Source organism: Gambusia affinis, linkage group LG13 (assembly GCF_019740435.1).
Source record: "Gambusia affinis linkage group LG13, SWU_Gaff_1.0, whole genome shotgun sequence".
Taxonomy (NCBI): domain Eukaryota; kingdom Metazoa; phylum Chordata; class Actinopteri; order Cyprinodontiformes; family Poeciliidae; genus Gambusia; species Gambusia affinis.
The window spans coordinates 14,532,761-14,560,561 of record NC_057880.1 but is presented as its reverse complement, the minus strand read 5'-3'; the positions used below and the strand labels follow the sequence as shown (position 1 = coordinate 14,560,561).

General features: G+C 38.3%; 2 protein-coding genes across 2 annotated transcripts; one reads left to right on the top strand and one right to left on the bottom strand.

Moving 5' to 3' along the window:
- The first annotated feature begins 2,339 nt into the window (after positions 1–2,339).
- nkx3.3 (NK3 homeobox 3) lies at positions 2,340–5,534 on the top strand. Its single transcript, XM_044136173.1, has 2 exons — positions 2,340–2,750; positions 3,308–5,534. The coding sequence occupies exons 1-2, from the start codon at positions 2,516–2,518 to the stop codon at positions 3,850–3,852; spliced, it is 780 nt and encodes a 259-aa protein (XP_043992108.1). The 5' UTR covers positions 2,340–2,515; the 3' UTR covers positions 3,853–5,534.
- Positions 5,535–17,016: 11,482 nt separating this feature from the next.
- On the bottom strand, positions 17,017–24,164 carry slc25a28 (solute carrier family 25 member 28). The gene is made up of 4 exons (XM_044136180.1): positions 23,595–24,164; positions 21,881–22,109; positions 21,156–21,212; positions 17,017–20,132 (listed from the first exon to the last, which is right to left on the bottom strand). The coding sequence occupies exons 1-4, from the start codon at positions 24,147–24,149 to the stop codon at positions 19,582–19,584; spliced, it is 1,392 nt and encodes a 463-aa protein (XP_043992115.1). The 5' UTR covers positions 24,150–24,164; the 3' UTR covers positions 17,017–19,581.
- Positions 24,165–27,801: the final 3,637 nt, after the last annotated feature.

Genomic DNA, 27,801 nt, shown 5'->3' with positions numbered 1-27,801 from the left:
GTAGTTTACACTGCAAATTGTGAGGTGGTGACTCAAAGTCAGAGAAATGCTTAGTTTCAAAATAATGTCCTTGATATTATCATGAAAGGTTCAGCAAATATCTCTGTTTTTCCATTTGTTGTTTGTTAAAATAAAAGTCATGGTGGTCCTGTTTGCTTCTACTGAATGCAATCCGTTCTCAATATGTACTGCCGAAACAAAACACAGCTCGGCTTCCGTTTTATTTTCAAGTTAAACATTACAGTTAAAGCTTAATAGTATTGCTTCTCGCATTATTTTCAACGAATCAGTATTTTGGCCTAATAGAGCTTGAGCAAAGTGTCTAATCACTTGATGATAGAACATAGAGATAATTAAAAACAACGTAGCAGATGCGTTAGTTAAGTTTTTAAAAAATGGTGTAGTAGATAAATCAAACATGGCTTTTTAGAACCAAAATGTAGACCCCAGGCAAGTTATTAATGAGAATACAAAAAGCAGATAAGGAATGTTGTGCTGGGTATGTTTACATTATGTTCTCATTGTAAAGTCTGGAGTGAAGCAAATGAAAAATTAACAGTTTGATTGATGATCATTCCGATTCAGTCATTGGCTGTTCTAACATACTGTGCCCAGTGTTAGATAAAATAATATGAAGAGTGTGACAAATATATCATTAAACATTAGGAGCCATCAAAATAAAGCTGAGAAAGTTTCTGTTGTTGCAAGAATATTTAGCTTAGCGGCAGATGACACTAAAGATAACCTTAAACTGAGAGTTGTAATCCTGAGGCAGCTGCCAATAATGTACACACCTTGAGTATTACAAAGTTTTACAAAGCAACTAACCAGAATAGATTTTAAAAGTCTGTCTCCAGATTTGAGTAGTCCAATGATAAGACTAAAATCAAGCATACTCCCTAATTCTGAACCTGTTAATGCCAAAGAATGGCACATCTTAGCTGTGTCAAGGAAATTGTTCACACGATGCAATGTTGGAGTAGATTTAAGGACTTTATTTCTGGTTCAGTTACATCATATGCCTGAATTTTCTGGTGTATTGTGTTGTGAACTAATGGGTCTTAGATTATTTATTTTTTGCTTGTATAAGTTAATTTGCTAAATACTTGTTATTATGTTGTTAATAAACAGAGGATTTGATTGATAAAATATAGATAGATGAGTAAGTGAGAGTAAGTGCATCATGGCTGCTAAATGTACATAATTTATAGTAATATTGAAATGATCACAATGATGCACTGGGCATTTCAAAATGACATATTTTCTGTTTGCATCTTTAGCATTAGAAACAGAGAGTCAACTTCCTCAAAGAAAAATCTACTATTCGAAAATAATTATGAGAGTTCAGTGGGACTGAATTGGCAGCCAAAGTGGAGTGATGCATTCTAGGTAGAGAATATGTTAATTGCAACTGCATGCTGTGAAACCTCCAAAAGGATCACTCTAGACCAAACAGTTTTGCATTGTGAGTGAAGTTGTCAGCTAGCTGTTTAACCAGGCTTGCTTAATTAACTTACAAGGATTGAAATTACGACAAATCCATAATTTCCCTCAGATGTGTTGTGACACCCTGCAGATCTGGTTCTGTGGAAAGCAGAGAGATTTATCTGGTTAGTTAGAGGAAGAACACAAAGACCCAGGGAGCAGACAGATCTCTGCATCTGTCATCACATCTCCTCAGCTTGGAGCTCGGCTTGCTGATTGTGTAACAGCCTTTCTGTCCATTTGGGTGGGGGCTGCTATCACTTATTTTTATTTGCACTTAGCTTGGAAGCCAATAATCTTTCCCACATGGCGGCGCTACAATCGCTCAGTTGAGCTTAATGGACGACTAATTTTATTGACAAACAAAAATAAACAGTTTCAAAAATCAGGTTTATGTCAAGTTATTTACAGAGGTACATTAATGGATGGGGCGCCTATTTACAAACGCTCAATTCATTTTATGCACTACATTTATTGAGATATTTTATTTATACAAATAAAGCGACTATGTTTTACAAGAATAGTGTGCATAGTGTGCTTTGTCTTTGTTGAAGGTCCGCTTCAAATTTTTATATTACATCATTTTGAGATTTTCGGGTAGTTGAAATGACCATTTTTGCTCATTGAATTTTGTGAGCAAAAATCTTGTGAAGTGACTTTTGATACACTTAACTGAATCAGTAAGCTAGAACTAAACAGAACTGAAGTCGTTTTATAATTTCTCAAATGTAGAATCACTTTTCTTCCGTGCAAGCTGCACCAAGGTTGTAACGGGGCGGCGCTAATGAGGGGGCAGGAGGAGAAAACCTATCGCGTTTTCACTAAACCTCTTCTCGAGGACAGTTAAACTCTTGGCTGTTTCTTGCAGAGACTTCTCTTTAAGGGACTGGACTCATTTGACGGCAAATAAATGACAGCAATAGAAAGACATCTGATCGAGAGGCTTACTTTGGAGCTGCTTATGACTTGACGTCTCCATGAGCTGCAGTGCAGAGTTAGGACACAGCTTCCCGTGGTCTTCCAGTGCATCATGACATCGAAGTTTTCAACCTTCTTAATCAAAGACATTCTTACCGGCCTGGAGGCTCCCTGTGGGAATCCCGGCAACACAGCTGCAGAGGAGCTTTGCGCACTTGCGCGTAATTTACGTGCGGGCTTTGATAACGCCATTCAGAAAAGACTTTCTCCTGGTAAACGCGTGTCTGAAAGCCACCGATCCGGCACCGGCAAGAAAGAAGGAGGGGCTGCGACTCACTTCAGAGAAGGTAAGGTTTTCACTTTCAAGAAAAGACATTTATAGAAATTGGACTATTTATTTTTTTTAAACTGTGGCGTTGTACCTAATTCATGTCTGAAAAATGACTAAAATTAAATAAACTTTAAAAAGACGGGGAAATACACTGTGTATTTGGTATTTGTCTTATTAGAGGGGCAGGTTTGTATTGTTTCGGCTAAATATCTGACCATAAAAAGTGGCTAAATTTTAATTGTAAAAGAACCAATTTTTTTTTCAGCTTATCTTGAATAATCAAATGTCAGTGGAGAATATTTTAAAACAAAATTTCTTGACATGTGATTTTAAGCTTAATGTAATGGATTTTTAAAAAAATTATCATTTTTTTGAGTAGGTTGTGTTGCTTTTAAATGTCTTGACATGATGGAAAACTGTTCGGAAGCTGTCTGGTTGTGATGGTGTAACTGGCATTTAATATTAATTTTCTTCATTGATTTTCAGTTCCACATAGTGTTATGATTTGGTTTTATTCGGCTTAATAAAGACAAAAAAAAAAAAACTTTAATAGTTGACTGTTATTGTTGTCAGGCACCGCAGAGCGTGCAGGCATCCAGTATGTGGAGCAGAATAAGCGGCAAAGGAACCAGGTGGAAGCAGGAATGAAGGGGTTTCACCACTACCACCACCACCACGGCGGGGAGACATCCAGCTGTTCCCCCGAGGAGAGCCACTGCGCCGCTGCGAAGAAGCGCTCCAGAGCGGCTTTCTCCCACGAGCAGGTCCACGAGCTGGAGCGCCGTTTCAGCGCCCAGAGGTACCTCTCTGGTCCCGAGCGGGCAGACCTGGCATGCGCCTTGAAACTCACAGAGACACAGGTGAAAATCTGGTTCCAGAACCGGAGATACAAAACGAAACGGCGCCAGCAGGCCACTGACCTGGCGGCGCTCAGCTCACCAAAGACAGTGGCGGTTAAAGTACTGGTGAGAAATGAGCAAAAGCAGTGGATTCCGGGCAGTGGAGCCCACCTTCCCACGACTGTGCCACTGTACTACGGCTATCAGTACCAGCAGCCCCACCTACACCAATGCTACCAGCCTTACAGCACTGACAGGTTATATGGAGGAACGTTCTAATGTTTATGTTGCTTGCAAACTTCACATGTGAATCTTTGTAGAAAATCTTTTTTACGCCCTTCTGGAAAAATCAATTACATAATAATAATAATAATAATAATAATAATAATAATAATAATAATAATAATAATAATAATAATAATAATAATAATAATAATAATAATAATAATAATAATTTAGGTGCGTTTCAAAGTTAGACACTTCGCTTAGAATCTCCAAGATTTAATTTTGAAATCATTTGAGTTGCACGCAGCTCATTCGGGTGGTCAGAAAAGGGAAATAATTATGTATTTTTAGTTTTGCTGTAGGAGTAACTCTTCACAATTTGGGAGAGCAGAAAAACGTCACCCCCTTTTATTTCATCAAACCCTTGCTGAATTGATTCCAAAGACGGTACAAAAATCTTTTGTTCCACCATAAATAAATATTCTGCTTCTCCGCTTTATTCTTACTGTACATTTGAATGTTTCATTTTTACTATTTCCTTAAAGAAAAAAACAAACAAACTAAACGCTTGTGATACACGTTTTATTTGTTTTTGAATTGTATACACATAAACTTTGGGAAGAGTTTGCTGAGATTTAAACCAGGAGTGGGTCTCTGGTGCCTCTAGCGGTCATTGGACGAGAAGCGGATTACAGTCTGGACAAGTCACCAGTCCATCATGAGCTAATACAAAAACAAACCTCCATGCTCAGACCAGCTCTGCTCCAAGAGCAGATTAGAGTAACGGAGCAGCCTTAATTGTGAGAGGAAGCCTGAGGACCCGGAGAGAACCCACGCACCAGGACAATGTACAAACTCCATGCAGAAAGACCCAATTCAAACCTAGGACTCTTTTGATGCAATTCAGCAGTGCTAAGTACTGCCAACAAATAGCCTACCTCAAAATATATGAGAAAAAAAAGGAGTCATATTGTATTAACATGTAACAGTTTCTGAAGTTTATTCTCAGCATATAGTTTGCATTTTTATGTTTTATGTTTTCACCACAGCAGCTTCTACGAGCCTCCATAAGCCACCTGAGTACGATTTCAAAACCTACTATGAGTAAAAAAAATCTTACCTTTATGAATGAAATCTAGAGATCATCTGTGACAAATTTAGTTGTTGATTTTCCTCATGGGGCATATTTAATGATCATTAAAACTTCATGAAACACCAACATTAACGTGTGAGCTTTGTTGAAGGGGTTCTGTGCCTTATAAAATATTTAATCAGTAAGGACTGAAATTTGTTTTGTTTGTGCGATTTTATTTTGCACCTAAAATGCTGTTTGTAGGAATTTAACACCTCAGTTATATGTCTTTGAGCTTAATGTTCACAACTCTTTTATATAAACGAGTCGTGAACTCTTTTACTCCTTTGTGCGACAACAAAGGAGTATGCTGTTTAGTTCTTTTCCCAGTTGTGGATGAATGAGTCAGAGAGGGCAAATGAACCATGAAGATGTTGTACCATCCAACCCCTCCGCCCCATACAGGGAAGCAGACATTAATCACTGTTTTACTGACAGGAAAAAACCCTCATGGTGAAGGAATTGGCACAATGATCACGAGTGAAGCGAAAAAAAAAAATAAAATAAAATAAAAATTCCTACTCAAGTGGAAGAGTGTATTCATAACTATACCTTGTGCCCAGACTGTTGACATGCTGTGACATTAAAATGCTTTGATGTAAAACAGAACTTACGGCTCCTTTTATCCCAACTTCTAAAGCCTACATTAATACAAAAAATGATTATCCATAGAAAATAAAAGAAAGCTCAATAATGTATCACTGTGAAGTGGAAGTTTGCGGATAGTTTTTGTGATGTTTTGCAAGAGAAAAACTGTAAAATGTGGAGCGTATTTGCACATTAGATTATTTTCATTGTCATGTCTTAAGATAAACAAATATTGTCCAAACTGTGACGATGCAAAATTCAACGAAAGTAATACATTTTCATAAAACCTGTTTTGTGAAATATTTCAAAGAGATGCGGTAAAGCAAACATGTTTAAAATAAGCAATAACATATTTGTTTACAAATTTATGTATTAGATGCTGTTGCCATTCAGATTCCCTAGTTGTAAGAGTGGAGGGGTGGGAGAAGCGGCTGGTGGGGGTTCATGCCACTATGTATGTTTCATTAAGAATATATATATCAATTGTTGCTTTTATTCTTTCATGGATATTTGAGAAATCATTGACTCTGTTGTGGCATCCATTAGAGTGTGAGCTCCCTTTCCCCGCATCTCCCTCACTCAGTTCCCCCAGACTAGCGTTAGCAGCAATTAGCAGACACCAGGTGGAACTGTGAGTCTGCTGAGCTTCTAATACAAACTACTCTGTCCAAAAGCGTCTAAGAACTGTTGCAAATTTCTTTTAAGTCATATTTGATACATATAGCAATTTTAAAACAAGTGAAGGTATCATAGTCACTTGATTGTGATACAAAATGGCAATCAAATATTTATTTAATACTGCTCCTTTACACAACTGGGCGGGAGAACTTTCAATGTGCAACTCCAGGAGGGGGAGGAATCCATCAAACTGCTGGAAGCAGGATACTCCACTATTGATAACCAATATCTTTAAATTCTAATAACTGGAACATTTTTGTTTTATGTTTTAGTTTTAACATTTAGCCTCCTCCTGTGCTCCTTGGTACAGATGAGGCTGTTTGTTCAATAATGTTCTCTAAGAAACATCTGAGGCTATCACAGAACAAATGTTGTTACTTTGAGATTAAATGCTATGGATGTGGCTTTCTGATGGCAGTGACTTATACTGCATTTTATCACAGGGTATTACTGTAGAATGAAGAGAGGCTGAATAAAAATGCATCACAAATTTCTTGGGGTTTGTGGCTTGAAAAGATAATGAAATATTCTGTAACATCTCTCCGCTTTACAATTATGCACTAATTTACGTTAGTCATAAAATCACAATGAAATGCATTAGATTTTGTTAAACATGACAAAAATCCATAAAAGTGTGATGGGTAAAAAATGAGCAAACCATTCAAAGCACACATTCCTCAACAGTTTTTGCAATAGTGGATATAAAAAGCGTTGCTGTGTAAGTGTTTTAGTTATTACAGTAATGCAAAAGAGAAATGGATCGTGTGTGGATGCAGTTTGTCAACCTGTCATTGAAGAATTAATTCCAACATGATATTTTGCAACACTTTGCATGCAAACAGAGTTTGTTTTTAGAGTGTTATTAGTCTGCTTTTAAAGGCAGCAGGGCATGGTAGGTCATGGACTTTAATTTGTTTCACATTTTACATCTTCTGCTTTGCTTGCCATTTGCTTGCTCATTCTTTTGATTAAGTAAAATGAGTAAGCATACTTGTTCTGGTTTAGTATTGACTTTACTAATCCTGTGAGCTCCATCTACACCATTTGTGCAGTTATGATACAGGTAACAACGCATCTGGACGTTGAAAGAGTTAGATAAGACTAGGCAGATTCAAATTTTCCTCCCATCTGACTCTGTGCAGTCTATGTTTATTTTAACTTCGGTTTGGCTGAAACAATAAAGTCTAGAACATTAGGCTCAAGAAAATATGACTATGGACATAAAAACATGTACTATACTATGAACACAAACAATCTCAAAGCTCGTACCACATTCTAACCTCTTTTTCTTTAGTTATAAAGCAAGAAGACCCAACCCCTTTTGCAGTAAGAAGTAAAAGAAACAATTTCCTGATTATGCAATATATTTTTTTTCATTGGTAGTTTTTTTTTGTTATAGAATGGTGCTTTTTGACACGAACATCCACCATTTTTGGAGTCAAAATACAGATTACAGTCAGTACTTTTTTCTCCATGCATGACATATGCTTGTCCTCTGTACCAATGCCATTATTCAAATGCACTTTCAGCTTACAAACACAGCTCTCACTTGGTTAATATCAGATTGCACAGACATTGTGAATACATTTGCATGCTGAAAGTCTGAAGAACACTTGAACAACCTTTAATAATTACTTCCTTTCAGTGCTGGAAAGTAAGTCATAATGAGGGGAGAGGGTTAAATAAGGACAGAGGGAAATTGATTCTTTATTACCAAGGCAGAAAAATGGATAAAGAGCAAGAGTTAATTTAATAACTGGTCATGAATCCTTTTGGTGTTTGTTCGTATGTCACAGAGTTGAATCACTGAGCTGTAGGTCTAATCTCAATTCAGGCATCTCTGATGAATCGCCAGGGTGATCCCCACCTTTGTCTGCATAATCATACCTATTGAGCTTCACTTATCTAATCTGCTGCTTATAAAGCAGAGTAGTTGTATAACTTCAAGTCCAGTTAGACTGGTTAAATTTCACCACCTCTATCAAAGGTCACCCCCATGTAAACACCAACTGCCTCTCCACAGGAATGTACTTCACAAGGAATCCTACAAAAAACAACAAAAAAACCATCTTACTTTTGTTCATAAATGTGTCTTGCTCATGTGTCTTTTCTGAGGTGTTAATTATTTTTTTTTAGCATACTCATGAAGCAGAGGACAAGATGTTTGTCTGCGCCATTAAATTCCTAACACCAGGTTGAGCAACTTACATAACACAAGTATTAAAAGGTGGATTTGAACAATGAATATGGAAGCCAGCAGAGACAAGTAATATCCTGCTGTCTTTGTGTTTCTGAAGATTTCTCAGTTGAGATAAAGGTCTGTGGGGTGGGGCAGCCTCTCTGCTCTGCAAAGCAGGAATGGAGGTCTCCACCTAATCCACGCTTGGCTGTTCTTTCAAGATACACATCTATTGACTGAGTATCCTCGCATGTCACCTGGGCAGCAGCAGTGACTCATTTCTGATGTTCTTATTGTTGCAGGAATAATGTCTTCGAGACACTGGTTGGTTTAAGTGCAGCTTCCCCACGCAATGGCCCGGCCGAGGCCACCGACCTAAATGAATAGATTTAGAGCTCACGCGACACAGTGGGAGTGTCAAGTCTGTCACAAAAAGACCAAAACTATGACTGATTATTAATCAGAACTTTAACCTGGATATTTTATGGGTGTATGTGGTGCAGCAGTGTGTGTTTCTGCTGTTTCCGTGCCGACCCACTGCGGACGCAGGTCAAGTCTCAGGACAGAGAGGGGTCACGGTTGATGCCTCTATTTAAAGACGGAGCTGCATCCTCGCATACATGCACACACACGCACACATTACAAATAATCCCACCCAGACAACTCTCCAGGCTAGTCCTAGAAACTATTAGCAGATAGCATCAGTGAATGCAGGAATGTAAACATTTACAGTTAAGCTAAAAGACATCGACTCCCCCTGAGGGAGACACATCCATCACATAGCAGCCACATCAGCACTTACAAGCTCTCCTGGTTTCCAAAGGAATCAAACATCCCTCCTTTCTGCACAATTTGGTAGGATTTCAAGTAATCAGGGCATATTGTTCTGTTTGACATGTCAGTGATAAAGCTGTCTTGTAACAGAGCTGCCATGAAAAAATTTATTATTAATTAGAATACCTTCGTACCAGGAAAATAAAATATGATGCTGAGATCTAGCTGGTGACTATGACATCTGTTTAAGAATTCTGCCGTTTACATTTTCAAGCAGAGCTGTAGTTAAGATGCTTCTGAACTAAGTGGGTAAATAACTGCAGTGGTCTTGTCTCTGTTTGTAAGAGCAGGGGGAGAACGCATGGACACTGTCAGAATCGGAAAGCCAAAGAGATGAGCCAGCCCTCAACAAATAAAAAAAACAGCACAAGTAATGTGGATGAACCCGAGGCCTCAAAATGCAAAATGCATGGGATGGGTTCATGGAGGAAGTAGAGAACAAAACTAGGAGGAAATGGGGTCCTGGTTGCTGTCAAATGTTCCTCTACTGAACTTTATTTTTTTGATGAAAGTGTACATCAACTATCTTTTTTGTTTCTTCATTTTCCAAAAATGTTCACACCCACTTTTTGTTTTACATTTTATTACATTGTAAACATAAATGTTAGTGTTTATTGTTTTTATGTGATCAACAACCATATAATAGTATATAATTGTGAAATGGAATGAAATTTTTTAATGGAAATAATTACAAATAAAAATTAGAAAAATAGCGTGTATTTGTGTTAATAATTCAAATTTTTGCCGCAGTTGCAGTTTTTGAAGTACGTCTCCAGCTTTGCATATTTAGAGACATTCTTTATTGACAAATAGCTCAATGCCAGTCCGATTGGACCAACACTGTCAATGAAAATCCGTTTTCAACTATGCTTCCAAATATTTTTCCACCACCATGTTTCACGTTGGGGATGATTTGTCTCAGGTAAAGTACAGCTACTTTTCTGCCACAGATTTTGAAAATCCTGCATCCATTTCTCTCTATTTCACAGCTGTGCTCTATTTCATGTTAGCATATTGTAGAAAAAAAATGATTTGGTTGTAATTGAACAACATGTGGAAATGTTTCAAGATGCGTGAATATTTTTATGTTTTTGCAAAACACTGCAATTCTAATACCACATAAATGTTTCTGTTCTCTGTTAGAAATCTACAAAACTGTGACTTCCAACAGTTGCATGCGGGGATATCACATGAAAAAGTCTATAACCAAAACAATTATTGTTCAGTATAATATGTAAAATAAGAAAAGAAAAACTTATCTCTTAATACTACTGAGTCTTTAAATTGCTGGTAAGAGATTTTGACCCATTCTTTTTTGTAGAATTGTTGTACATTTTGCCCCATTGGAGCGTTTAGTTTTTGCCCTGAACAGCCTGTCCAGGTTCATGTCACTGTCGGGATGTTGGGTTCTTTGGGTTGGTTTTGGGTTTTGTTACTTTCTGTGCTCCTTTGTGCTTTTTCCTGGATTAGATCAGCTGTGTTTCTGTTTTAGTTTGATTTAGTTCTTTTTTAGTGATTCTACAGTTTATTATATTCATTTCTTGTGTAGTTATTCTTTGTTACTCTAGTTTAATTATGTTTCTTAGGTCTAGTTATTATTTATTGTTTTAGATTTATTTCCTAGTCTCCTCTGTGCCCTCCATCACCACTGTCTCGCTCTCTCTTCCTTCACACCTACAACTCTAATCATCCATCTGTTCCTCGTTCAGTAATCAACCTCCCCAGTATATATACAACTCTTTCTCAGTTACTCCTTGCTGGTTCCTCCTGTTTAATGTCGTTACTCCTATTTCCCTTGGAGTTATGGTTTGTGTTCTGTCCTGTCTCCCTGTATATTTTGTAAGTTTTTTTGTTCATCATTTTCATTAAGATACTTATCATCTACTTTATGCCTCTACTTTGCACTATAACATTAACAAACATTTGACTTGCAATGCTCTGTCTTGGCACCTTGAGCAGCAACCACATCCAGTCATGTCATTGTGCCGTAAGTTTCCACGTCCTACTTTCTCTGTACCAATCCCAGATCTCAGCTTATTAGCTTGTGCATTCACGAAATAACCCATTCCATAAACATCCGTTTGAACTTACAGCTAGTCAGATATATCAAAATGGTGTCTGTGTGTGTGTGCACAACTAGGAGTAAAAACAGCATATTAATCTGTTAAAGAGGTTGAATTTTCCCCATGATCCTCTGTCTATTGAAGGAGACAGGCAGTTTTTCAAGTTGCAACACTTCCTTCCTTGACTCCTCACCACTCTCACATCACATCTCCCACACACATGCTGAGACAGACACACACACTCCTCCAAAGCAGGCCAGGGGAATCCACATGTTTTAATTAGTGGTGATAAGCAGAGGCAGGGAAAGCACTGAGCCATTCTGACACACACACACGCAGACATCTTTTATCAGCTTGCTGATAATGGATCTACTCAGTCCCCACTTACGGCCTCTCAAACTTCCCTCTGACTCCTACACATCCACTGCACGATACCCATCGTTGCAATGTGAAACAGCAGTAATTTTGATGATATTATTATTATTATTATTATTATTATTATTATTATTATTATTATTATTATTATTATTATTATTATTATTATTATTATTATTATTATTATTATTATTATTATTATTATTATTATTATTCAGTCTCCTACTGGTTGGTTGGATAACATCTTAAAAAAACTCTTACCTTAACACATTTTCCTCATACTTCTGTATCTCATAATTAACCCATGAACAGTTTAAACAACTCATAACTTCAGGGTCACTATCAGAGTTCCAAAGCGTCCTAACCTTGAACCAGCAAAGTGTCTTTTCTAGTCTGGAGACTGGTGCATATTCAAATCCAGATACATTGTTTCACTTGACAACAATGCAAAGTGTGTATTTTTTTTCTGAAGCTTTCTGAAAGAAATATCTTTTTGCAAAGTCCAATCTCTGCCACATCTTTTTTTGTTGTTGTAACCAGGAGTTGAAACGTATATGAACATCAATAGAAATAACAGCTCCGTTGATAAATGGATCTGTCACCATCAGGTTATTTCAGATCAGTGTGTACAATCAAGCTGGGTGCTTTTGTTGACTTAATAAGTGGTTTAAGGCTCTTTTTTTGTTTAAACCAGTTAGCGCTGTCTTGAGCTGGAAGGCATGAGTTGCTGAGGGTATTTGACAGGAAGCGAAGACCGCTTTCTTTTCAAGATCAAGTTCAAAGGACAGCAGGCCCGTTTCTTCCTCAGTGTCCCTGACTGCACCTGTGTTGCCTTGACACACACAAAGGGGAACACACACACTTGCAAATGCAAGGAATCTTTATCACACTGCTTTTTCCCCAGTTGACAGACATCTTAAGGTCTTTCGGTTTCTGGCCGTGGGCATTCAAAACATTTAGTGCATTGAAGCAAAGAAAACAGGCGATCCAACTTGAAAATCTGAGTTCATTTGTTAAAAACAGAAGTAAATAAATTAAGTTTGACAAACACGATTGGATTGCATGTGACAAATTACCTATTTATTTGAAAGCTGGAGACCTATTTTCTGTTTTTCAGTCTGTGCGATAAGGGAAGTTTGCAAGACGATTTTCGGACCTTTCCTAGCTTTGAAAGGAAATTGTCACAACAGTCGGGACTGAGCAGAGAAAGTTCTCGACACCTGCAGCCAACTGCAACAATGCTGCAGTTCTGCTAGAGCCTCACTCCCAGGAGCCTCAGGGTGTTTGACTTTTTTGTGTACATGTTTGGATCTTTAGCTTTGATCATGATGGGGTAAATTTCCAACTGTAGAAAGCTCCTCAGGCGACAAAGACATTTCAACTCTAATGTTCATCCAGCCACTTTCTGAGTTTTTCTTTTTGACTATTTTCTCCATTATCATCATTATCATCATCATCATCACTTTGGAAACCCTCATGAATGAATCAATACCTTTTGTGTAAGTCCTTTGTCTATTCTGCGTCATTGGTAATGGTGTTTTCCTATAAACAATGAAATGCATAAAGGGTTTTCCATTCAAAGCAAGCCTTGCGTGATCTTCTTTTATTGTGAAGGATCTGTGAAGAATCCTGTTGTCAAGTAACAAGAAATTGAAAGCCAGCTAAACATCTTTACGTTGTTTTGTGTCTTAACCTTGCCTGAAAATGCTGTTATCTCTTTACTCACTGTTTTTTATTCCCACAAACCAATGGCTGTATGAGCGAGTATGTCTATAGGGTTACAATTCATCGTGTCTCAGCGATCATTTTGTATCTTTGGAGTTTGTGGGAAGAATCCTCCTTCAGCATGTTTTCTCAAGTGATGACAGAAGCTGCATCTCCCCCACAACTTAATTCTTCATGGTACAAGTGCGGGAGAGATTCAAGCCACAACATTCACTGTAGGGAAAAAAAAGAAAAAACGCGTCCAAGCTTCTCAAAAAGGAAAATGGTATATCCAAAACTTTTTTATAAGGACATAATAAGTGTCTAAGGTGTGCACAGGGCAATGACATAGTTTCTTAAACTATTTCTACTCATCTTACTAGATAAAATTTGAACAAATCTTCTTGTCCTGTCATGACAGATAATAACATTGTGCTGCACAAAGACCTCTTGGCTATGTCCCTTAATGCTGCTTGCTTCTTTTAACTTTACAATGTAAAGATCTCGGTGACTAGAAATGGAAATTAACCACCTGGCTATAATCTCATGTATTTAGATGTCAATTCTAATGAACAAGTATTGTCAAAATTTTATTTTTTTTTTAAAAACTTGAACTTAACTTCAAGATTAATAATGTAGAAAAAGATTAAATCACAAAGGCTAGTCTGCCTTGCAGTTACAAAGAGATCCAACATGTCACCAAAGAGGGTTACCTATTTGAACCTTGGTTGACTTTTCTCCTGTAGTTAGGAACTTACACTGACTGTTAGATTGTGAGCAAAGACGGATGATAATGGTCTGGGTGTTTCTGTGTCGGCCCTGCTTGTGACCAACATACCTGACTAGGATGTACCACACCTTGAGCTGACATGACAGCTAAGGTGAGTTGCTTTGAAAGAAAAATGTAAAGGAGTTAAAGTTTTTTGCTTTCTGTCTTTGTACACTGTATCAGGCAAAATTATTAATACCACTTTAACTTTTTCACATCCTCTAATCTTAAAGCCACAAACTATTAGAAGATTATGTAAGCAGTTGGCAACTCAAGGTTACAGACAAACACAACACAGCATATAACTGCTATGTGGGAAGAAAAGAAAACTTGATTTTTTTCATAAGGAAAAATGCAAAATGTAAAGTCACTGTTTTAATAAATACAGTGCACCTGGGTGCAACTTTATATGACTATAAATGCAGCTGATCTGTGAAGGCTTCTGAGGTTTGCCAGAGGACCCTATAGAGACATGGCCAATCATCTGAACTGACAGACTGAGTAAGGAGGGCCTTTTCTTTTTAAAGCAGCTGTGCTAATTTTGTCAGAGAAATTTCCTTGAGCAATGCAAGAAAGGAAATTATGGACGGTAATGCGAAAGTACTCAGGCGAGCAAAGAGAGCTTTTCTGTTAATGAAATGTGAAGTTTTTCAAAATGAGTATGACATCAAAGCAAAGAAATGGTTAATTAAACCAAACCAGTGCGGTAAAAAGTATTATTTTCATAGTACAAATTTGTCACACTTTGACCTAGAAAAGAGCAATTTGGAAGAGTTGTTTCTTAGTATAAATTTAATAAAATGAGCATCAAATGTTAAATATTCAGTTCACAGTACTGAATATAAAGATTCTTGTCGAAAAGCAATTTGTAACACTCCACATAATTTGATTTTAAGCAAAAGTGAAAGCATTCATGTCCAATGAAATGGTCATAAAAGCATCAGGGTTTTTTTTGTTTTTTTCTCCTCTTCAAGTCGTCTTTACTCCACAGCTGCAAAAGGAGTTACAGCAACAGCTCCTTCATCCAGTAGCACCCCGAAAGAGTGGGAGATCACAGTCGGTATGTGTGAGAGTTTCCTGTTGAGTAAGATCAGAAGTTGGAATTCACACCTCATTCTTTAACCAACGGCTTTATGAAATATAGTGAACATTTTCTGGCACAATCCTGTGTCACGCTGTAACTCATTCTGAGAGGACTAGTCAGGATCTGGCTTAAAATATACTAAGCAAGATCTGAGAAGATAAACCTTGACACTCCAATTAATTTGCAGAGGAGGAGAGAAAGTGAGCGACTGAGAGATATTTTGATCCCATGTGTTAGGTCTTAGTGCGTTTGTGTGTGTGAACACCCAGGTGCTTCTCTAAGAGTTTTTAACCGCAGGCTTGAGTTTCCAAAACAATGGCTTACGCTAATACACAAGGGAGAGTGTGCCTGTGTTTCCTTTATTTTGAAGAAGAAGAAAACTGGTTAAGGCACTGCTGAACTGAAGAAAATAGTGAATTCAGTTCAGCACACTATGACTTTGCATCCTGTGTAATTCTTCTGATGAAATTCTTTTTTTTTTTTAACACAATAGAAGTCAGACGCAGGAAGAAATTCTTCACTCTCAGTTTATTCACACCAATCATGGTGTGTGTAAATTAGCCAGATGCAAGTTGAATTAAGTTGACTTTAAGTGAACTTTATAAATGGATGAAAACTCTGTCTGTTATTAATTTAAGTCGTCTCACTTAAACTTTAGCGTACATTAAATATAACGGAGGATTCTGTTTGATCAGGGTTACATGTGTGCACATTTATTTGTTTGTTTTACTTCTTATTTTTTTTCTTACTCTTTGGACTCCTGAGGCGCACCTAGTGTTTCTCTTACACTGCTGAAATGTGATCAGTTTGACCCTGACAGATTATAACACAGAGCAACTAGAAACGGTTTTAGTAGACAAAAACTTACTTTGAATGTTTTTTAGAGCCACATTTCTCCTCTTTATTGGCCGTCAGTCAATAGGTGTATTCATGGAGAAGAGAATTACAAATACCCTCCTCTTAAGTCTATTAGGAACCATAAATACAAGTAGATACTGTACATGCATGCAGACAGAGACTCAGACCAGGCTTTCACTGTTTAAACAGGTGTTTTTCCCAGACAAACATGGCTGTGAGTCGGTGTGTATGGAAAGACTGGTAAGGAGGAGTTGTCACTCCTCACTATAATCTGTAAGAGCATTAAGTCTGCTACTCTGAAGCTCACAAGTTTACATAGTGAGCGCTTGCTAACGGATTTAGGTTTCATTCAGATTTGTTTTCAACGGAGCAATTATGTGAGCATGTCAGAAAAGAATCGTAAATTTGCATTTACTCGCATTATTATGTTAGACAAAAGTTGAATATTCAATATCACAGTTCAATGAAAGTTAATTCATTAATATCTCTGGAAAAGAGAAACATTTATAAGATGTTATTGTAATTATTTTTCTTCATTTGATACCAAAGCATTAAGCTACAGCATGTTGTAGCTGTTTGTCATCATTAAGACTTTCCTATTTCCTTTTTCATCATTGTGCTTTTCCACATGTAGTTATGTTACAACCACAACCCTCCCTGTTTTGTGAACACAAGCAGTGCATAGTTATGAAATGGAAGAAAAACGATTTGTTTTCTGACTATTTGAAAAATAAAATTCCAAGAAGCGAGTTGTGCAGTTATATTCAAGTCTCATGAGCTCAGGCTCAGTCAAATTGGATGGAGAGCTTCTGTCCGCAATCATTTTCAGGGCTCATCTCAAATGAACTGGGGTCTGGACTTCGGATGAGCTAATTTTACACATGATTGTGCTTTGATCCATACCACCCTTTTGTAGCCGTAGATATAAGTTAAGGGTTTTTGTCCTGCTGGATGTTTCTTTTTTTTTCTATGTCTGAAGTTAAATTAGACTAAACATCTCTTGTTGTAGTTCAGCTACAATTATCACTTTCACTTTCATATGCTGAATGAAAATATAGGAGAGCAAGAGAGTATGTCCGAAATTTACTTATCAAAAGTGGACTAATTATTGGTGGAGACTATTTATTAACTAGGTGACTTCTGAGGGTTAATGATTGCAGTGGATCTCATAAAGAATATCAGACTTAGAACTGAATACTAAAGAATCCATGGAAACCTTTTAGTAGTTGGTGCCTGTAACATGAAATACATTTAAGGACTATAAATAGGATTTTTGCTACTAAGCCTTAAAAGATGTAGACAGATTGAACAACCTGGTTATGGAACAGATTTGTAATTGCTTTAATGCAATTTATAAATAACATCTCATTTTGACAGATTGGTTTCCTATTTCAAATGTCAATTTAGAAAATATCTAAGACTCTAGCCTACCAGGTATCTATATGTAAAAATATTTTTTCAAATCAATTAATAAATAAATGAAAAAACAGCCCTCTTACTCAAAATTATTGAAAAGAATGAGCTGTAATGCTTGTATTGACTGTAAGATGCCATGTCATCTCTTAAATACGCTTTCCAACTCATCTTCTATCAAAATGTACTTTGTCATGCGTCATTTGACGAATTCCCAAGTGTTACTTTTGCACTTGTTTGGATGCAGGCTGTGCACCCATTAGGTCACAAGTCGTTTCTGAAAGTCTAAGGGGTCAAAGTTGAAATCTGCACCTGTGCTCAAGACTAAACAACTATACCTGCCTCGAAATGGATGAAAAAATAGCTGCACACTCAAATTCAAGAGCTGCTGGAAGAGCAAATGTGATTTCAAGAGGATTGGAGACACTAAATTCTACAAGTTTTAAACACGTCCTTTCCAGGAATAGATCCAAGTTAATGTGTTAATGTGACAAATGTTTATCTAAAAAAGACAAATAGAGCACTGAGTGTAAAGAAGCTGCTTGTTAATGTTGCAAAACGTTTTTTGGACATATTAAAAAAAAAATCAAACTGTCACTATGTCCTGACGTAACAATACGAAACAGAATCTGCAGAAAACAAATATAGCTTCTATACGTCCTCCCTGTGTTCCTACTGCCACCTGCAGAAAAACACTGCAAAAACAACTAGAACCAGAGCCAAAGGACTTCGTTTTCGCAGATTATCTCACTGTCAAGATGTAGTCTTAGATTCAACATAAACACATTTTCTTTTATTAAAGTTACCTACTGCAGCTTAAAATGTGACTACTCGCCTGTGTCCTCTCCAAGGGTGAGTGTATGGGGATCGTTTAAAGGTTCCACAAGACGATGGCGTTATAATACTAGGGTTAAAATAGAAAATATCTAATTATGCATGTTGATGGTAAAATGGTGGAATTTGGTAAACTCACCTGTGACTAAACAGTGCTTTAGTCCAGCCCCAACCTTCAACTGCACGGTAAATCTAGCCACTAAAAGTCACCTTCTACAGGAGTGTAGAAGTCTCGTGTTTAAACACATAAAAGGAGAACTTTTCTCTTTTACGAACAGTGAGCAGAGCCCCTCCGCTGAAGTTTTATTGAACAAGTGCAATTCAGTGTTGGAAACAGACATCAGCAAGTAAGAATGACAGCTTCAGGTTGGGTGTGTGAAATGTTATGAATTCAGCTCCTCTTTTGGTTGCAGTAAGAACAAAACTCCTGCTGATGATGCGCACAAACATTAAACCTCAGTGGTTCAAAAAAGCTGAAAACAGACCAGTTATTACACATTTCAACAGCAGGGAAAAAGTCCAAAATACATGTGATTGAAGAAACCTCTGAACAAAATAATTATAAATAAATAAGGTATTTTTTAGGGTATTTGTCTGCAAAGTTCTGCACTGGGTCTATTTTATTTACTGACATAAATAATAAATTGAGATTTATTTTATGATCAAGAAGTTAAATATTTTGACCCATATCATTAAAACTGTAGCTTCTTCGGGTATTATTCAATATTTTTTTTATAATCAATCTTCTTTGCAAATTAACAATTTGACAGATTGTGTTGAAAAAGCCCCCTGAAAAGCATCTGTAAACAGCTAAGGGACATATAAATCTATGTTTATGTAACATAACAATTTTAACCAGTTCTTCTATTTTTACATTAAACTCCAAACATGTAATGTAGACTTATGTTATCTGAAAAGCTTTATCTGGTTATATTAAAACTCTGATGCAAAAACAAAGTTTCATAAAGTAAACCCTTGACAGATGGTTATGACTGCCCACTGCTGACTGCCAAACTCTTCTTCGTGTCTTCTGCTTCAATTAAGAGATTACTTAAAATTAACGACACTTGAAAATACTGTGTAAAAGTTGTATCCTATGGCTGAAATGGTGAACAGATGCAAAATTACTAAAAATGGTTCAGAAGGTGTCTTTCTTATCTGCTCTGTCTGAGGAGATCTGGATGACTGAGGCGTATTTCATCTGGTTGTATGTGCGTATGAGGCCACAGCGAGGCCTGATGTATAAGAGAGGCGATTAAACCCATAGGAAATCTACACCTCAGCCTTGATATGTTGGATTCTCATATTGTTGTGCTGGTGCTTAGTAAGTCCATATTTGAAGAACTCATAAACAGACCAGCTGATGGCTGTGGAGGGCATCTGGTAGATGACCCTCGCTTGCACTCCCTTGAAGAAGCCCTGCAGGCCGCCCAGCCTGTAAACCGTCCTGAAGGCGTGGACCAGACCTGAGACGTGTCTGTTGGCTCCCTGGCTTTGGCCGGCGGAGCCGAGGGTGTGAGACTCCTGGGTGTTGAGCAGGGTTTTGCAGACGTCCAGAGGCGTGGTGGCTGCCGCTGCGATCGCCCCGGCCAGAGCCCCGGACACCACGTGGGACGAGGGGTTGTATAGTCTGTGAGGGTTGAGCAGCTCCTGGAGGTACTCATAGGTCATGAAGTGGAGCACCTGGAAGGGCACGTTCATGGTGAGCTGGGTGGTGTAGCTGCGGTAAAAGGCAGCAGGACCCTCTCTTTGCCACATGGCGCCGACACAGTCCAACACGCCCCGGTAGGGCGACTTAAACATCTGCATGCGCTGCTTCACAACTGGGAGCAGGTGGGGTGGAGATGGGAGAAGGGAGCCGAGCAAGTCCAGCGTTGGCAACACCGAGGAGAACCAGACAAGAAACAAATAGTCGATATGAGATGTGAAGGAAAGCTGTTTTTCAATAAAAACATGAGCATCGAGTGTATCATTGATTGAGATTTCATGTGACAGACCAAAATAAAGCACCATTAGTAACAGTATAACATAATCAGCAATACAAAAGAGTGAAGAGGAAAGGATGGTATGTTACTTTTAAAATATTTTAGACAAAAAATATTCAAAATTAAAAATTTGAAGTTAGCCTGGCATAGAATTGATCAGAGGAGTAGCTAAAACGCCCATGGCAACACTGGAGGAGCTGCACAGATCCACACCTCAGGTGGGAATATCTGACTAAAGAACAACTATTAGTCATACACGCCACAAATCTGACCTGATTTGTGGAATGGCTTGTAAAAAAAAAAAAAAAAAAGAAAGAAAGGTTTCTTCTTGTTAGTCACAAATGATCTAAAGGACACAGTAAATACATGAAGGAAGATTCTCTAGTAAGATAGGACCAAATTTGGCTTATTGGCACCTTCCACACAGCCACAACTACAAGAAAATAGTTTAGATCAAAGCATTCTCAACGAGGTAGAGTGAGTGAGTCAGAGCTCAGATTAAAAATGCTCTGAAATCGGGGCTTGCAAAGGGACAATATATTAAACATTCAAGCTGTTAATTTTGCGAGGAAAAAAAACAAAACAAAATGTATGTTATTCTTGCTGAGTTTGCTCAGACAGCTGCAGCCCACCCAACAGCTGCACAGGGGACTGAGACAAGTGCCCTTCCTCTGACATGTTTGGGCAGGTGGATCAGGGACAGCTGTAATAGAAAGTGGGTGAGACAACCGGTTTGAGGCGGACATGGAGAAAAATTCACAGAGGCCTGGCACCTGCAAGTGTCTTCTGAAACTCAAAACTGCTGTTTTGAGAAGGGAAAAAAAAACAAAAAAACAAACACAGTACAAAGTTTGCCCTTACCTTCTGCTGGGTTCATGACTGCATCGTGAAGCAATGTGGCAACACAACCAGCTGCTCCTGAAACACACACACACACAGACACACTTCTGCAGTCATCACACATGGAAATGGGAAAAAAAAAAACAAATACAGCCATAAGGAAATTTTTCACTTGCAACAGAACTTGTCTGGTCATGTCTGAGCATCTACTCCTACAGTTCAACGTTTTATGCTACGCTCAAGAAATTATGTTAACCCAGCAGAATTGGTATGCACTTTGTGACTATAAACATTGGAAACCTCCTTCAGCAGAAGCAAACCTGAGCAAAGAGAGACCCCTGGTGGACAGTAACTCAAACACTTGAAAGAGCAGGGAAAGAGGCACAGTACCCAGCTACCCAATAAACTAGAAAATTAAGAAAAAAAAACAAAAAAAACAAGAGTGACAGAGAATAACAGCAAATTGGAAATCTGGAGGACGATTTCCAAAATTTATCTTTGGAATCTCTTTCAGATGATTTCAAACATAGCAGGTCAAACTATGACAAAAGCTGAAAGGAGCTGATATCTCTACACAGAAAACCAGTATTTCTATAAAAACGCAAACGTTTTAACTCACTAGTAGCCTAAAGCTACCCAGAGCTTAAAAGATGCATGTTTAGCTTTAGGGTTTGAGTTGGAGCATCTTGTTGGAGTGTCAGACTCAAAACAAAAGGAATGTACAAATAGGGTTAATTTTGTGGTACCATTAGCCAAATGACTGTTAGCGCCTGGATGAATGGTATCACTTAGAGTCTTTTTGAGTTTCTCATAGCTGGCAAAATACAGAGCATGAGCTGGCCCAGCGCCAATGGCCGTTGCATTCAGGCCTCTTAGTGGTCGCCAGACTCCCTCAGTGGCAACAATCCGGCGAAGAGCGTCCATCACATTCTTGTAGCGTGCTGCGGGGTCAGGCTGGAGACTCTGCATTCTTGTCTGCAAGAAAAAGAATGTTGCCATTTTAAAAATTTTATTTCTCTCTAACAATATAATTAGGATTGCGTATGGAACTGTTGTCGACCTCAACGTAATATTAAAGCAAAGGGAAATGGACATGTGATTCAGGTTGCTCCATGTTTTTTAAAAGAAATGGCAAAAAAAAAAACACAGCAATACAAGTGCTTGATTAATAGCCTTCAGTGTGATTAAGAGGACAAATGTGGGAAATGAGGTTTGTGACACTGGGTGGGGTCATGTTTGTCTACATAAATGACTGAATAGGAGGAAGTGTGCTGTTACAAGCTCTAGGGTCACAAGAGGACATAAGCTTACTTCCTTTAATCCTCTCCCCCCCATGAACATGGACCATTTCTCATCCTAACACAGGCTAGCTTCATGGACTTCACATCTGCAGGAGCAAACCATAGAGGAGCCAGAATTTACTCAAACTTCATTTCGGCTCAACCGTGTAAAATTTTCAGAAATGAGTATATAATTTGCGCGCACTTCTTTTACACCTGCGAGTATTTTAAGCAAGTGGAGAAATTACCTATAATTCAGTTTTTTCTGCTCTTTGCCACATCTGTTGTGCTGTCTGTGCACACAATTCATACAGCTACGCGTATTTAGCCTGGACAGAAACAGCCCCAGTAGTACTGAGGGAAACCTTGAGGAACAGTACACATGACAGAGGAAAAAAATGAATTCTCCCTCAATAATTTCTGATTTAGTTGTTCAAGTGGGATTTTTGAGGACCAACTGGCTTAAACCAAAAGTGAAGGTAATCAGAATATACAAGCTGAACAGAAAAACGTACATAGGCCCCACTGCTTTTGAATGTGTCAAACTGATAAATAACATGCAATGACAATAAAGCTGCAGTCATCATCTATGATCTACGATCCTTCGTGGTTTAGAAGAACCATACATCACCACCTCATCTTTAGAATGTTTTTTATTCATTTTCTGTTCTGTTGAGCACTGTAACCTTGTGTTTTGGTAAGTTTGTTGCTACAATACGATATACCCTTTGTACTGCACGTGACTTCTTCAGTAATGTGTTTTGCATAGTGGTCTGCTTTGGCCGTCCAGAATGCCGTAGCTTGCTCGTGACGTATAAGCAGTTCTGTAACATTCTCCTCTGAAGTTCTGACAGCAGATAAGCTTTAAGTTAAAGAGATGTAATCAAACAGACGCAATTTGCCGAAGTCAGTGTTTGTGTAAAACCACAGAAGCAAACGTCGGTTAATTACCAATATAATACCATTCTAACAAGTTAGTCAATGCTGGGAAATACAACCAAGCCAGCTGACCTTCGTCACGGCTCTGCAGCGTGTTAGCAAAAGAGCTAATGAGCTAAGCTAACAAACATGGAGGCTAAACAGAGAACACCCAAAGAAAACAAACAGCAACCGGGATGTGAAAGCATTCCACATTCATAAAAAGTTGTGGTTCAGTCTGTTAGCCATTGAGCCGTGCTACCTTCACACAGTCGATGGGGAACATGAGGCAGTGCTCCATTATCCCAGCTACGGCGCCTGCCAACATGTGGGTGCTAGTAGATGCTCCCTGTGGCAGACCTTCATAGTCAGGTTCCGAGTCCTCTACTTGTGCATCCTGAGCCGCGCAGACAACGTCCACACTTTGCAGCTGCGATTCCCCCCCGATACGCGGCGTCAGGCTGCAAACAATACTTTCTGAAACTCCCCAGAATCTGCCCCCGAGCCATCGAACTTCTGCCCCAGCTGAGGCTCCTGCAACCCCGGCATCACCGCCTGCGGTCTCCGCTGTCATCCGACGCTTCCTCACAAATCCATCTGTTTCCATGAGAAACGCGGCAGTACGTAAAGTCTTATCGTGGGGATTTAAGGCCTTGACTTTCACATTCCCTAGGGGCTCCTCGTTCCTGTGTTGCGACTCTCCGTCCCCGCCTCTGTCGTTTCCAAACAGAGCCCAGCAGGGGGGGAGTCGTACTGGTAGAGGAGTCTGCACACCTACATCCAGTGCAGACAGCGGGACGAGGAACTCATTGCTCATTGGTGACAGAGCCCAATCACGCTATTGGCTGATTGACATGCCACTCATGATTGCGTTTGTTGCAAACTTTAAAGTAGCTTTTACACATTTCTGCCCGTTTCAAGTGGATATTTAGAACGAACAAACTCCTAAGACAAGATAAAGAGACGCTTAGCTCAATTTGGTCACATTTTAGGTGGTCACTGTTTCCACTAAGATATGTTTAACTTAAAAAATTCAATTAAATCTAATTCTAAAATTTACACAGGAAACTGTTTTATTTGCCACAATCGGCTTATTGTTCTCAAACCAGTTTCACCAGAAATAAATCTAAGGGTCCACCCTTCAATTTCAGTACATTCATTCAACAGGGGAAAATGTTAAGGAAATAATTGCTCAACGGGACTATGGAACTTTGATGCCATTAGGACAACAGTTATTGTTCTATAATATTTGACAAGTTTGGACATAATAAAGAAACTGATCTTTGACCTCTTTGTACAATCATTAAAGTCTACATCATCTGCAGTTCTCTTAAGTCTCTCTCTTCACCTCGATCCACAAGTTTTCAGTGAATATCTGAGGACTGAAATGGCCATGGAAAAAAGTTAGATTTGTGTGCTGTGTACACTTTCTGTGTAAATTTGGCTTGTAGAAGTCACCAGGTTTTCCTTCCAGGTCTACTGGTATTTTAAAGAGTTCATGAATCCATGCCCATTAGCAATGTCCCCGGGGTTTTCAGAGATACAGGCAACTACCATGCTAAGAATGCTTTTCTGCATAATCAGCCTTTGTTTGACAACCTACCAATAATTTTTTTTTGTTGTTGTTGTTGCTAAAAACCTAAAACTGAGTTTCATCTGACCAAAGCACGTGAGTCCAGATAAAGTACATGTAAACTTCACATGTTTACATTTGTAATGGTAGTACAAAATAACCTTTTATTGGCATTCCTCCCACACAGCTGGTTGGCATAACACATTCAACTGGTTGTTATAATAACTTGATGACCTCAAGAAGCAACACCTTTGTGCAGTTCTACAAAAGTGAGCTTTGGAGATTTTAGTTTTTTACCTCTTCTACTGCTCTTCTTACCGCATGTGGTACTAAAAGAGATAAAAATAAAAAGAAAAGAAAATGAACAAATACCCTGAATGTTCCATTATATTCACTACAAAGAGGGACATGGATTCATATTAATAAATTAATTTAAAAAACTCAGTTTAACTTAAAACATTTAAAATGAAATCAAATAGCATTCATATTTAAGGAAATGACAGGGGTGTCAATAAAATTTGCAATATGTGATTTTGTTAAAAACCATGATTTTCTTTCTCTATGATGAACGGAGACATGCCCAGGTCAGCATGGACAAATCGGAATGGATGACGGATGAATCAAAGACTCATTTAAGACGTTTTACACACCAGAGTTATCTCAAAATTTACTTTGCTCTCTTTAGGCTTGTAATTATTGATTGAATTAAGAAACTAAAATAAAAATATAAACTATTGAGATCATGAATCAATTTTATTCTTTGCTAGTGTGATCCCTGTGGTGCTGCTGGGAGCCTGATCCCTATTATCAGCACTCAATAGGATTTACCCTCAATGGGTTCAAATTCATCACAGGGGAACACAGACACCCAAAGTGCAATCAATTCTGCACATACTCCACTGGTAAGCAATTCAGAGTGCCCAATCCAGTTGCTGTGCATGGTTTTAGACGATAGGAGGAATTGAACCAAGGGATGGACAATAAGAACAGTAGTAAGTAGTTCCATCCAATCTTTGCTGTGTTAAGGTTGTGTAGAGCTCTCACATAGAAGGGCCAGAATTGAGATCGAAACCAAGGACCTTCTTATCTTTTTAGAATGAAGCAGCAGTGCTGAAACCTGCACTAGTGTGCAGCAAAATGCAATTAATCAAAATGTTTTACAATAGAAATAAGCTAATATCAGCCTCGACATTTGTGATGCCTCGTAAGTTTATAACTTTGGTCAGATTTATACATTTACTTGTATGGTGATCTGCTGTCCAGTCTTCACACCCATCCATCCTTTGTTTACATCCGTCTGGGAAAGCCAGACAATCTTCTCCGTCTCTAGGCCATTGCCAAAAAACCCCAGGATCCCGTTCCTGTTCTTTTAGTGTGATCCACATCTCATGATCCCAATTGAGGGGTGGAATGTAAAAAAAAACAAGAGCTTTACCTTTGGATGCTATTTTTTTTGTAACAAAAGCATTAAGTTTTAAGAAAGCATAAAGAAAGTCTGGTTACCTATAAGCAAAATATAAAGTAAAGGGGGATGACTGAAGACTTATTCGCTTTGTTTATACAGTGCTCATACTATCATAACTCGTAGACCTCTTTATATTTGTCATTCTTAAATGGAAGTTTTTTGTTACTCATGTATGTTTATTTTATTTTTAGGTGATGAATGTCATAAAAAGTTTCCCAGTGTCAGTTGCATCTCTCAAAAATTGCCAGATTTCTTTTGGTCACTATTCATTCAAATGAACCTGAGAGTTCCTCATCCATAAGTGTTCATTCTGCACCATTAGACTCCTGTGAAACAATGCCTCATGATTTCCGTGTATAAATGCTGAGACACGTAACATTTCCACCAGGGAATGCATTTGCCTGGAGGCAATTTTTTTTCTTTCTTTTTTTTTTTTCTTTACCAAAGAGGGGTAATTGTGTTTTGGTGCGGAGCTGTTCCAGCTTAATTAGATTTTGGCCCTTTATTGCCTGAGAGAGCCTTCAAGGGCTGCAGTGTTGAATTTCTGCCGACAAAGGGGAATGAAGTGTTAATTTCTGCTTACAAGAACAAAATCTCCTGGCTGGATCGTCTGATCCAGTTACGGTTGATTGGTCGCTGCCGCAGACGCTCCTTTAAGGAAAACCGAGCAGACACAATATCAGGATCATTTCTCTTCCCTGAAACTAATGCTGGTCTAATACGCCAAGGGGGATGCGTTTTAATTCTTTCAGGAAACTCTAGATCACCAGAGCATCCCATTTCATTGCCCCCTACCAAGAGAGTGCACAATCTACGCAAACCTCAGGAATTATTTTACACTGTCTAAGCAAAATACAGTGAAAATCCTATGGACCAGATGATACTCTAACTTGTTTAACTTCTGCTGTGTTTGGTTATTTTTACACCAACTAAAGTATTTATATCATGTTTCAGATCTTACCAAGCAATTTCCAGCGCGTCCAGCCAAACTGCAGCTCGTCGATGGACATCATGATCTATGACCTCTTATCTCTTTAATGTATCGCACAAGAACCACTAGGCCAAGATGACATCTTTAACAGCAGCACTCGGAAACCATTTTGTGTTAAGAGTTCTTCTTAAAGTGTTCTAGGTTGGCTCTTATACATTGACATGATTTATGCACACGTCCAGACAAGCTGTGAAATAATTGCCTTTACAAACTTTATTGTTTTGGTGCTTTGCTACATATAATTTTACCATAGAATAGAAACTGAAAATGTAGAATATCACACATAATTGGGGAAACAGGTGTTTCCTTCATATTAAACTTTTCAAGTTTTTTTTTTTTTATGAGAAATTCAGTACAACAAATAAGACACTACAAAGTAACCCTAGATCTATAGCAATTAACTACTTTCACACTGTGTTATATGAATCAGTTGTGACTGA